Raw genomic sequence first — 13222 nt, 5'->3', positions numbered from 1 at the left:
GACATACCTATGTACCTATTCATTTGAGAAATGTCACAATAATTCCAAAAATCCGAGACAAGTTTTCAATGCTCAGAAAATTGAATAATGCCAAACCATTTTCTCTTTGCTTTCTCAGTCGGCGTTTATGTCATACCTCAGTCATAAGCATAACACAAGTAATTCATACCATTCATTAGATACTGTAATGGTCACCCACATCTTACATTTCTGTCGTGTACTTTCCACAAGTTGTAGGAGTAAAATTATGCACAGGCACCAAAGGTAGAGGTTATTTCTTTGAGATTATCTATTATCATTTATGTTATTACCAACATACCAAACACAGCACTAGATGGTCAATTCATTAGTTTAGATATTATGTTAAATAAGAGCAGAATAAACCAACCGCCCGCACTTTACATTGAGGTAAAGAAGAGCTCAAGATACTTCACTGTCCATGTTTGTCCATTCATCATGTAATACTTGTATCTAACAATACCTAACAAATAGAATATAACCAGTATTCATAAGATCTTGAAGAACTAGTAAATAACTTGAAATTCAGTCTTAGTGCACCTTTGATCCTGGTTTTATAGAATTTGGAAGATTGCCCACAAACACAAGATAAATTTAGATTTGATCAAGATATCTTATGATTATGACTCTACTAGTGCTACCGTGTATTGTTAACATATGAAACATGTTTATACTTATTTTTTGGGGAATTACAAGTATCTTACATTTCTGTCGTGTACTTTCCACAAGTTGTAGGAGTAAAATTATGCACAGGCACCAAAGGTAGAGGTTATTTCTTTGAGATTCTTATCATTTATGTTATTACCTACATACCAAACACAGCACTAGATGGTCAATTCATTAGTTTAGATATTATGTTAAATAAGAGCAGAATAAACCAACCGCCCGCTTACATTTCTGTCGTGTACTTTCCACAAGTTGTAGGAGTAAAATTATGCACAGGCACCAAAGGTAGAGGTTATTTCTTTGAGATTATTATCATTTATGTTATTACCAACATACCAAAAACACAGCACTAGATGGTCAATTCATTAGTTTAGATATTATGTTAAATAAGAGCAGAATAAACCAACCGCCCACACTTTACATTGAGGTAAAGAAGAGCTCAAGATACTTCACTGTCCATGTTTGTCCATTCATCATGTAATACTTGTATCTAACAATACCTAACAAATAGAATATAACCAGTATTCATAAGATCTTGAAGAACTAGTAAATAACTTGAAATTCAGTCTTAGTGCACCTTTGATCCTGGTTTTATAGAATTTGGAAGATTGCCCACAAATACAAGATAAATTTAGATTTCAACACTAGAGGACAGATCAAGATATCTTATGATTATGACTCTACTAGTGCTACCGTGTATTGTTAACATATGAAACAGGTTTATACTTATTTTTTGGGGAATTACAAGTTAGGCGATGTTGTCAGGGTGTCGATATAGTTTTTGTTACTTTGTTATAAATATGATTATTGTTATCATAAGATTCATAAGTGAGCTGCTACTATGGAATATTTTTCCTTCAAATTCCTCTATTGTGCACCGAAGAGACTGGATGTTCCTGCTTTACTTCCGAGTGCTAAACATGACAGGCATGCCATAGCATAAACGACCTTTTCATAGTTTCCCAGGCACTCGGAAATTGCTTCGCCACTGCTGTTGATGTCCGCCAGGAGCTCCATCAGGATGTAATAATAGTCCATTTGAATAAAAAAACTGTAAGAATAAGGTTCGTGAGTTCCGAAATAAAAAGTAAAAGTGATGATGAGTGAGTTGAATTGAAATGAAGTAAAGGAGAAATATTATAATATATACGTAGGTATAGTCTGTTTCGAATAGGTTGACAATTTCTCCAACACGAGGCGAGGCATCAAAAGACGAAGTAACATTGTCAAACTTATACCTAGTTCCACTTTAAAGTTAGATAAAATATATAAAAGGATTTATTAAACTTAATACTATGAAATGAATAGAAGAGAGAAGGAAGACAGGATAGGAGAAAGCCAGCCGTTCCGAGAACGAACATTATCCCATCAGGATAAAATCCGCCCCGGGGAATCGAACCCGCGGCCTAGCGCTTACAAGGCAGACGCACTACCAACTAAGCTAACTAGGCTGGTAAGAATAAGGTTAAAGGAGAATAACTTGACTGCTAATAGGCCCCATAGGACCCAAGAATTTATCGCAAATCACCGAAGGGCTCGGTTAGAATAAGCTTGTTAGGATGTGTAATGTGTATTGGACACCCGTTCAATGTCTTATTTTCAGACGAGACCAGAGTGTGTCTGATAGGTGCAGAGGTTAAGTGAAAGAACGGAACTCAACCTTCAATATGTTGCATATTGCATACACATTAAATTACCAGGCTTTCATAGAAATATGAAACATTGTTCTCAAGAAGCTCGGCACATTGCCTACACGTGGAATTATCAGGCTGCTATACAAAAATTGTACAAAGTAGGCAGTGGGTATTGAAAGTTTGAAAGACAAGAATAAATAAATTAAATGTCTGTAACTAATCTAACTATGGATGGATTTAAAAAATCTCTCTTTTGTGTATCAACCTATCAACAACAAAGTTCTCAGACTTTTCGGTACAGTTCAATTTACTAAATAAATGTTTTTATTGTATTATAAGTTGGGAATATAACAAATTACAAAGTCATACAAATGATAATGAGGGGGAAAAGAATAAACAAACAATAGATATACTAGCTAGTATCTACCTACATATTATACAATACATAGATATACTAGTATCTACCTACATATTATACAATATATAGATATACTAGTATCTACCTACATATTATACAATACATGGATATACTAGTATCTACCTACATACATATTCTACAATACATAGATATACTAGTATCTACCTACATACATATTATACAGTACATAGATATACTAGTATCTACCTACATACATATTATATAATACATGCAAGGAGTTCCCAGGAGCGATGCAGGATCAAAACTATAGGAATAGTTGTGTGTTGTGAAACGGTTTAATCTTGATTGTAAAATGGTTTAATCTTGCTACTATCCAGCTATAATGGTGGAATTTCCAAATTTTAGAATACTTAACTATACCTAGGTAGTAGGTACTAGATTTATTCATGAAGCTATGGTCAACTCTCTTATTATGCTAGATTTATCCACTGATAGATGACACTCATACCTAGATAGCTATACAATACATGGATAAATATTGCTGCCCAGTCATTAAACATCTAACATTGATTATTACAAATTGATTGATTGTTACAAATTTTTACCGAAGTGGCTTTCATAACTTACAGAAAGATCTGAGGTGCCCACAATTATCATACCATTTATTACCATCACTTCCTCATAATGAGTTTGGTATGTATTACTAAACTCACATAACGGCCGCTCGAGGGTTCCTCTATGAAGTGGGTTACTCTTGATTGTAAAATGGTTTGATCTTGCTACTATCCAGCTATAATGGTGGAATTTCCAAATTGTAGAATACTTAACTATACCTAGGTAGTAGGTGTACTAGATTATTATTCATGAAGCTATGGTCAACTCTCTTATTATGCTAGATTTATCCACTGATAGATGACACTCATACCTAGATAGCTATACATGGATAAATATTGCTGCCCATTCATTAAGCATCCCGTTACATTGTCTAAGGAAACAACACTGGTTATAGTAGAACCATCAGGGAAAGCAATAAAAGATATGAATGATGACTAGTTTTATATCTATCCCTTCCCTCCCATCTCTTCCTACAGGAACATCTTTCTACACACCAAGATGAAAACCTGCGCCGTGTCGGGTAAAGTGTTAGGCAACCCCCCACACTTGTATACATATAACAATATCAAAATACCTCGCTCAGTGACAGAAGTCAGAACTGTTTTCCGCCGACTGTCCTATTGTTCAGGAAGTTTGAGTCATACCTAACGTGCTTATCAAAATGGTGAGTACCGACCTACCTACATACCGCAAGTTGCGATCTTTTAAGTACCTACCTGAATGAACTAGGTAGAAATATTGGGAAAACAATGAAATGACTGACAACTAAATTAATACATATTCCTTTACCGTATAGTTTGCTTGGAGGATAGTGCGTCTGCCTTATAAGAGCTAGGTCGTGGTTTCGATTCCCACACCGGGTGGATTTTATCCTGAACAGATAAAGATCTCCTATCCTGTCTTCCTTCTCTCTTCACTTTCACAACGATAAGACCTCGGCACTTACAGTTCCCCCTATCAAACCTCTTGAAAAAACCTCGCATTAAATTTAAATAGTAGGTAGGTACAGAGATATTTTTTCAGCAGTTTAGTAAATTTTTCAGATACAGTCTATGTCTCTATGTGATAGCTCTTATGACACGTTCTCTATAAAGTTGAAGGTAGTTTCTTATTGGTGACAGATCACTAGGATCAAGTGAAATGCTCGTTATAGGATTGGTGACTTGTAACCAACCGTTTTCTACTATCCACAAGCAAATTTCATATCTTTTACTTTGAACATAATATAATATCGACCACAAATCAATCATATAATCTTGTTGATAACACTCATCTTGAACCTGAATCATAAATGTCAGGTTTGATTTCACTGTCATTTTGTAGGATTTCCTATTACCTCATTGGTGAATCGCAAATTGCTTTTGGCTTCTGACCGATCAGATAATTCAGTCCTTTATTTATTTCAAATAAAAATAGGTAACCATGGAAATCGTTCTGAAATTCAAACTAATAATAAACTTGAGGTTCAGTGTTAAGCTGTAAAGTCAAGAATTGGAGTAGAAAAAAATTCTTACCCTAAATGAGCGACTGTCCTTTATGAATTAAAAGATTATTGAGAAATTACATCAATATTTAAAATCGTTATTTTCAAGTGTTTTTCTAAAACACCTTATTACCTCATTGGTGAATCGCAAATTGCTTTTGGCTTCTGACCAATCAGATAATTCAGTCCTTTATTTATTTCAACTAAAAATAGGTACCTAACCATGGAAATGGTTCTGAAATTCAAACTAATAATAAACTGGAGGTTCAGTGTTAAGCTGTAAAGTCAAGAATTGGAGTAGAAAAAAATGTCTTACCCTAAATGAGCGACTGTCCTATATGAATTAAAAGATTATTGAGAAATTACATCAATATTTAAAATCGTTATTTTCAAGTGTTTTTCTAAAACACCTTTCCTTAAAGGAACTCTTGCTATGTAATAGCTAATAGCATTAGATACATCATTTCTCTCTTTCTTTCTACTTCAATTACACCTGTCCATGGGTCTTGGACAGATATGATTTCAAAGCCTACATCGTCATCTCTAATTAATTACGTCGGCAATCTTCATAACCATTTCATCTAACCAAACCATCATGCTCTGCAGAGAAATAAGGAAAAAGTGCGCTAGAAAATTACTGGACATTAAGGAAACATCTAGGTATAACTATGTATGTATAGAAAGGCTGGCCTAAAGTTAATGACCATCATGGACAATATGATGTCAAAGAATAAAACAATGAACAAGATGTTATCTTAATACTTATAGACCAGAATCAAAGTTGAGAACTTAGCAGGGGGTACTCACTTATTAGTGTCAAATTTTGGAAGATACAAACACATTAGACCCGATATTTTGTAAGTCAAGAGAAGACTCCAGACCAAGGTGTTTTCTGTTGATAAATTATTTGAGTTTTTTGAACTTGTTCGTGGTTAGATTATGTTTTGACCCAGATAAATAGGTAACCCCGGTACCTTTTTGTAAGTCAAGAGAAGACTCCAGACCAAGGTGTTTTCTGTTGATAAATTATTTGAGTTTGTTGAACTTGGTCGTGGTCGGATTATGTTTTGACCCAGATAAATAGGTAACCCCGGTACCATCGTCCTACTTAGCTATCCGTTTCGTTGGCCAGAAGTGAAATATCCCTCGAAGTATAAACCATTATGTTCTCAAGAGGTTCCATAATACTGAATCATACTATAGGAGACCTTTATAAAACCACACAAAAAGACCGTGGTTTTATTCTGATTCAATTACTTCATGTCACACCAAAGGGATAGTAGTTCTTCCATTCAAATCAAATGTTTGATGTAAAACTCCAAGATCTCCGTTACCTCTACATAAATATGTATAAAGAAGATTAAATTTATCCGAAATAGGTACCTATATTGCAACATTGGAAGAAATTTCTTGGAATTACCTCCTTAAGACTTGTAACAAAAATACAAATCATTAAATTGATTCTCATAATTTGAGCCTGGAAACAAAAATACCCAACCTGTATCGCACAGACAATAGAAGTAGGTAAGTAGCAGTGAACTTGTGAGTTGAGAAAGTGATGTGATGTCACTTGCATTCTATTACATGTCACTCACCATAGGAGTAGACAACATTTGAAGGTTGACTTGGTCTTGATATGTAGGTTAAAATTACAGAGTCTTTTTCCCATAGAACACTAGAACTATGTAGGTATACTTTTCATTATCACTGATGTATATCCCACCCCACAGTTCCCACCTCGCGGTTTAGGGCCTCCGCATTCAGGATTCAGGGGTCCCAAACGTCTATAATTTGGATTATCCATTTGATTATTTGACCCAGGGGCCGCCGGAAAGGGCCCTGTTCATTATCATTTCGCCTGTCTACTACTATGGAGTAAAGGCTCTTATGCTGCCCACAATCGGATAATAGGGGTTCGTCACCTTGCTGTTTTCCTGATGGAATACAAAACTGTCCTCAAAAGGCTGAGTGTACTCCCGAAATAGCCAACAGGACGTTTTCTACTCTCATCCGGAAATCAACCAAGAGCACTGTTGCTTAACATTAGTGATTCGTCGGACACTGGAGTGTTTAATGTCCTAAAGCTTGTAGGTGTAGTAATATGTTAGTGAACGAATACTCCACTAGTGACTTAGTGACACATCATATTAAAGTTCTTGAAAAACTTGGTACATTGGAGCAAGTTTGAGCTCGATCCGATTACTAGGGTTATGAGTTATGGCCTTTTCAATTTTTCAATGTTCTTTAGCCATTAGGGAAAGCACCGAAAATGGGAAATTCATTTTGATCGGTAATTTGTGCTTCAAATAGGTAGGTCCCATTACCCATTTCCATATTTCAATCAAAGAACTAATAACGCAAGAACTCAAAAATATTCAAATCACACGAGTTACTAGAACTATTGGGAATAATAACAATAGTGGAGATGCCAATTGATCCGAATATTAGTGGATATGTACAGTTCTTCAGTCACCTTAATATCCTACTTCACACATCTAGCTCGCTTGGTCAACAATGTCTAACCTGATCTCTTATATTGTTCGTTAGTACATGTAAATACATAACACCTAATATAGGAAATAAATTATACATTTAGATGGAAGGTAGGTATGTAGACACAATTATTTTGTGGTTATCAGGACACCTAATAAAAATGTAACGAATATTATTTTGATATGCATATAGGTAACAGCGTGGATTATACATTTTGTTTGGCGTTTAATGTTTCATGAATTAACTTGGATATTCATGTGTGAAGTAAATTGGTGAGATAGGTGTATCGCTTCTATTAGTGACTAAGATATCTATTAAACTAACAATACATTTTGTTTGGCGTTTAATGTTTCATGAATTAACTTGGATATTCATGTGTGAAGTAAATTGGTGAGATAGGTGTATCGCTTCTAGTGACTAAGATATCTATTAAACTAACATACGAGATTGTGGTTATCAGGACACCTAATAAAAATGTAACGAATATGTAGAAGTATTTTGATATGCATATAGGTAACAGCGTGGATTATACATTTCGTTTGGCGTTTAATGTTTCATGAATTAACTTGGATACTCATGTGTGAAGTAAATTGGTGAGATAGGTGTATCGCTTCTAGTGACTAAGATATCTATTAAACTAACATACGAGCAGTGGCTAATAATAATTTCGAAAATGTTTAATCAGTGTATAGTTTTCTTATTAACTTACATTATGATATAATTATGTAATGGCTTGCTCAATAAATTATTCCCAAAATGAGCCAGAGACGAAACCTTTACATCACTGCATTGGACCAGTTGCCCCTCCTCAGAAACACTACAAGATTGTCTTCATCAAGGCCCCCACCCCACCCACCCCAACTGCCCCAGTCATCCCAGCTCTGTCCCAAGACTCCGAGAAGACCCTCATCTACGTTCTTGTCAAGAAACCCGAGGAAGCCCCACAAATCAGCATCCCCACTGCTGCCCCTACCGCTCCATCCAAACCAGAAGTTTACTTCATCAGATACAAGACCCAGAAGGAAGCTGGTGGCGCTGGAGGTTTCGGAGGTGCTGGTGGATTCAGTTCAGGAGGCGGTGCTGGTGGATTCAGCTCAGGTGGTGGTGCTGGAGGTTTCACCTCTGGTGGTGGAAGTTTCGGTGGATCTCTGGGTGGTGGCTCTTACTCTGGCTCATCTGGCTCCGGAGGAGTGTCCTCTAGCTACGGTGCCCCTCCAGCTTCCAGCGGAGGACCATACTAAGTCATTTAGTGTATATGAAATTAAAAGTGCCATAGACCCCGCAAGTAAAGCGGAGCCCATGGTGCTTCTGCTGTCTTTCTGGGCGAACATTTCTCCCGCATTGTATTATAGACTGTATCATAACTCTGTACTAGGATTAGTATACTTTGTGTTTTTCAGCAATCAAAAAACACGGTGGCAATAAATTGTGTATATTTTTTTATAAACTTGGCGCTATTTTCATTTTCAATTCTAAACTAAATCTAGGATGCTGATTATTACGCGGCACAAACCAACATGGAAGCGAATACAATAGAATATCACGAACCTGTAATAAACAATCTTAATTACCAGCTATATTGCATTGCAAGTGCCATGACTCTCGCGAATAATAATAATTAAAGCCTTGTAATTGAGCATAGCACTTCTTTCTTATTCACCGTTGTATCTTCTCCTATCGATTTCCGCGTCTTTTATTAAGTCGATCTTTAATAGGTGTGACGTAACGGACGAAATATAGAATCGGAAAGAATTCTATTACAGGTTTAAGTTCAATTACTTCATCCGTTGATAATACTGTAGCAATGGTGTATCTTCTCCTATCGATTTCCGCGTCTTTTATTAAGTCGATCTTTAATAGGTGTGACGTAACGGACGAAATATAGAATCGGAAAGAGTTCTATTACAGGTTTAAGTTCAATTACTTCATCCGTTGATAATACTGTAGCAATATCACAGGTCTACCAAGTCCCATCACAGTACATGCCATTAATATTTATGGGCACTAGAGTGAACTTTTGAGTTGTATGGCCGCCATACATGCCATACATACACGCTACGCCACTGCATAGAATGAACCGAAACAAACAAATTAGCTTAAAATGGGATGACTGCGAGAATAAGATTGACATAGACATCTCTAGATGTTCATTTTCAGGCATTGTGTATGCAAAGCATACATTTGAATCATATGGGTCAAGGCCGTTTGTGTTTAGACGGATCGGAGTTTGAGGTGAATAACAAAATCTTATTCGATACGGATCAGATCACGTTAGACCTGGCCGTCCCTACTTGTAGAAATAGTGTAAAAGCAATGTTAAATAATTTCCTCAACCTAGAAATGGAGATGGAGAGATTGAAACAAGTCAGCATAGAACTCAAATAACTTACCTGAACATTGCAGCATCAAGCGTATTGATTCAGCAATCCTTTGACTGCAACTGAACATCCATTAACATCAAGTTGAGTATCTGGAGAAGATACTTTCCTAGAAGTATTCTACAAAAGCAATGTTAAATAATTTCCTCAACCTAGAAATGGAGATGGAGAGATTGAAACAAGTCAGCATAGAACTCAAATAACTTACCTGATCATTGCAGCATCAAGCGTATTGATTCAGCAATCCTTTGACTGCAACTGAAGATCCATTAACATCAAGTTGAATATCTAGAGAAGATACTTTCCTAGAAGTATTCTATTTACTCTTTACTCGATTTGCATAGTTCTTCATGCATTGGATTCATTAGAATGATTAGAATCATGTTACCTATTACAAGTACTTTATACTCATATTACCTACATAATCGAGCATTAAATTAATTTAACTACTCTCAATCGTGATGGGTTTCAAGTGAATTCACATTGAAGATCTTACAACACAAAGCACGCAGTTCACTCTTCAGACCAAAGTGATGTGGTTCGACATTTACTATCTCGAAATTCTGTCTATTATGAACATTATTATCAATATTGACTATGTAGGTACAATGTCAATGATTACAAGAGTCTGTCAAGGTTGTAGCTCTTTGAAAAGATACAATAGACAAGAATGTATGTATCTCTGTATCTCTTACGTAGGTATTTCCTCCTAACACCTACATTTATGTAGATACTCAATAAATAAGTTTTAGTAAATACTTGAAATTTTTCATAACGATCTTACAACACAAAGCACGCAGTTCACTCTTCAGACCAAAGTGATGTGGTTCGACATTTACTATCTCGAAATTCTGTCTATTATGATATTATGAACATTATTATCAATATTGACTATGTAGGTACAATGTCAATGATTACAAGAGTCTATCAAGGTTGTAGCTCTTTGAAAAGATACAATAGACAAGAATGTATCTCTGTATCTCTTACGTATTTCCTCCTAACATCTACATTTATGTAGATACTCAATAAATAAGTTTTAGTAAATACTTGAAACTTTTCATAACACCTTCCCCACTCCTTATAGATAAGCAACGTATAAAATATGTAATCCTTGAAATAGCTGGTAAAGGTCGAATTAGACATAACAAGTTAAAAAGTTATCAACCGTTAAGCTTATACGAATCTAAAGCTCATGACGAGTTTAGGAACCACCAAAACACCTAGGAAGATTTTGAGCACCATGCCTCCTAGCCCATTGACTTACTGAGTACATATACATATTTGCAAAAATTCTTCAATGATTTATAAATCTTTGGGTAACATTACCAAATTATGCATCATGTCGTAAATTATGTTCACTGCTGTCGACTATTACCATTATCTCCGTAAAATTATAAAGAAATCTTTGCTAAATGAGACGTGAGAAGTACTTGGATTGTTTTTTTTTCAGCAAGATCAACACTTTGTCTAGAATGTCTAGTATAAGATTAAGTAGCATTGTGTTTTTATCTAGCATGGTTCATCACCTCTATTGTTCTCAACTTTAATGCTTCCAAGAGCTAATATAAAACTAGGATAGTTTATTATAAAACCATGCACGTTGCATTAGTTGTCTTTTACATCTTATTTATGTAACCAGAGCTTACTCTCATCTTTCATTGCCTTTATTACGTGACGCTTAATTATTACTATGAATGTTTTCTCAAATAATTTATTATCCTTCTTGGGTATTCTTCGTATTGAACTTTCTTGTCTTTCAAAGTCTCAACGAGTTCTATATTTTGAATCGCTTCAGGTTGAAGATAATCTTTGTAGTTCCATGTTACATCACTTCAAATATGATTAGATCAGTTTTGACAGGTTCGGAATATTCCTTGTTAAACATAACCAATGTTACTAAGCTCTTCCTTTACCTTTACACTGTAGAACCTTTACATCACTGCATAGGGTTCTATGACCATTCCCTAATACCTAATAATAGGTCATTTATTTATCTTCCTCGGCATATCGGACCTACTTTGTCGGGGTTATCTATATTAATCTCGTGACAAAAAGGCTTCCAGCTTAGATAGTCATTTAGGTATAAAAATTTATGTTAATCCAACCAAATAGGTATCTAAGTTACAAAAGTAAACCTTCCATTGTGTAGGCAAGATGCATTTCACGTGCGAGTACCTTCCTATAGAGTGGGCAATTAAATAAGCATTAAATCTAAATATGGAGACATGGGCGTACGAAGGGGTGCCCCCCCTTAGAAATTTTCAAAAATATGCAACCTTGAAGGGGCTACACAAAAAGTTTAAAAAAATCTAAGCTTCAGTTGGTTCTTTCATCACATTTGTCAAATCATGTTTCTTGTCTATCTGAGTAATTTTGTTTATTTTCTTTCCTGAGTTTGTTGTGAACATCCTGAATGCGGTCATCATTACAGTTGGTAATTTACATTAGTTACATACAAAGCATACACAAAAAGCCCACTCTGAGGCTTAGATGTGGGGGCGATTTGGGGATGGGTTAAGCTTATACGAATCTAAAGCTCATGACGAGTTTAGGAACTACCAAAACACCTAGGAAGATATTGAGCACCATGCCTCCTAGCCTATTTACTTACTGAGTATACATATTTGCAAAAATTCTTCAATGATTTATAAATCTTTGGGTAACATTACCAAATGATGCATCATGTCGTAATTATGTTCACTGCTGTCGACTATTACCATTATCTCCGTAAAATTATAAAGAATAAGTAATGTGGATCTTTGCTAAATGAGACGTGAGAAGTAGGTACTTGGATTGTTTTTTTCAGCAAGATCAACACTTTGTCTAGAATGTCTAGTATAAGATTAAGTAGCATTGTGTTTTTATCTAGCATGGTTCATCACCTCTATTGTTCTCAACTTTAATGCTTCCAAGAGCTAATATAAAACTAGGATAGTTTATTATAAAACCATGCACGTTGCATTAGTTGTCTTTTACATCTTATTTATGTAACCAGAGCTTACTCTCATCTTTCATTGCCTTTATTACGTGACGCTTAATTATTACTATGAATGTTTTCTCAAATAATTTATTATCCTTCTTGGGTATTCTTCGTATTGAACTTTCTTGTCTTTCAAAGTCTCAACGAGTTCTATATTTTGAATCGCTTCAGGTTGAAGATAATCTTTGTAGTTCCATGTTACATCACTTCAAATATGATTAGATCAGTTTTGACAGGTTCGGAATATTCCTTGTTAAACATAACCAATGTTACTAAGCTCTTCCATGATAAATATTCCACTGTCCAGTGTATGAAACCTTTACATCACTGCATGGGGTTCTATCATTCCCTAATACCTAATAATAGGTCATTTATTTATCTTCCTCGGCATATTGGACCTACTTTGTCGGGGTTATCTATATTAATCTCGTGACAAAAAGGCTTCCAGCTTAGATAGTCATTTAGGTATAAAAATTTATGTTAATCCAACCAAATAGTTTAGTTACAAAAGTAAACCTTCCATTGTGTAGGCAAGATGCATTTCACGTGCGAGTACCTTCCTATAGAGTGGGCAAT

At 35.3% G+C, this 13222-nt stretch overlaps 1 protein-coding gene across 1 annotated transcript; it reads left to right on the top strand.

Moving 5' to 3' along the window:
• The first annotated feature begins 8016 nt into the window (after nt 1-8016).
• LOC103506865 (H/ACA ribonucleoprotein complex subunit GAR1-like) lies at nt 8017-8735 on the top strand. Its single transcript, XM_008471288.2, has one exon. The coding sequence runs from the start codon at nt 8017-8019 to the stop codon at nt 8527-8529; it is 513 nt and encodes a 170-aa protein (XP_008469510.1). The 3' UTR covers nt 8530-8735.
• Nucleotides 8736-13222: the final 4487 nt, after the last annotated feature.

The sequence above is a fragment of the Diaphorina citri genome, unplaced genomic scaffold, assembly GCF_000475195.1.
Source record: "Diaphorina citri unplaced genomic scaffold, Diaci psyllid genome assembly version 1.1 scaffold268, whole genome shotgun sequence".
Classification (NCBI taxonomy): Eukaryota; Metazoa; Arthropoda; class Insecta; order Hemiptera; family Psyllidae; genus Diaphorina; species Diaphorina citri.
This window is presented reverse-complemented; position numbering and strand designations above follow the sequence as displayed.

Excerpts from the sequence above, each read along its gene's own strand:
- LOC103506865 (XM_008471288.2), top strand. The coding sequence starts at position 8,017 with ATGGCTTGCTCAATAAATTATTCCCAAAATGAGCCAGAGACGAAACCT.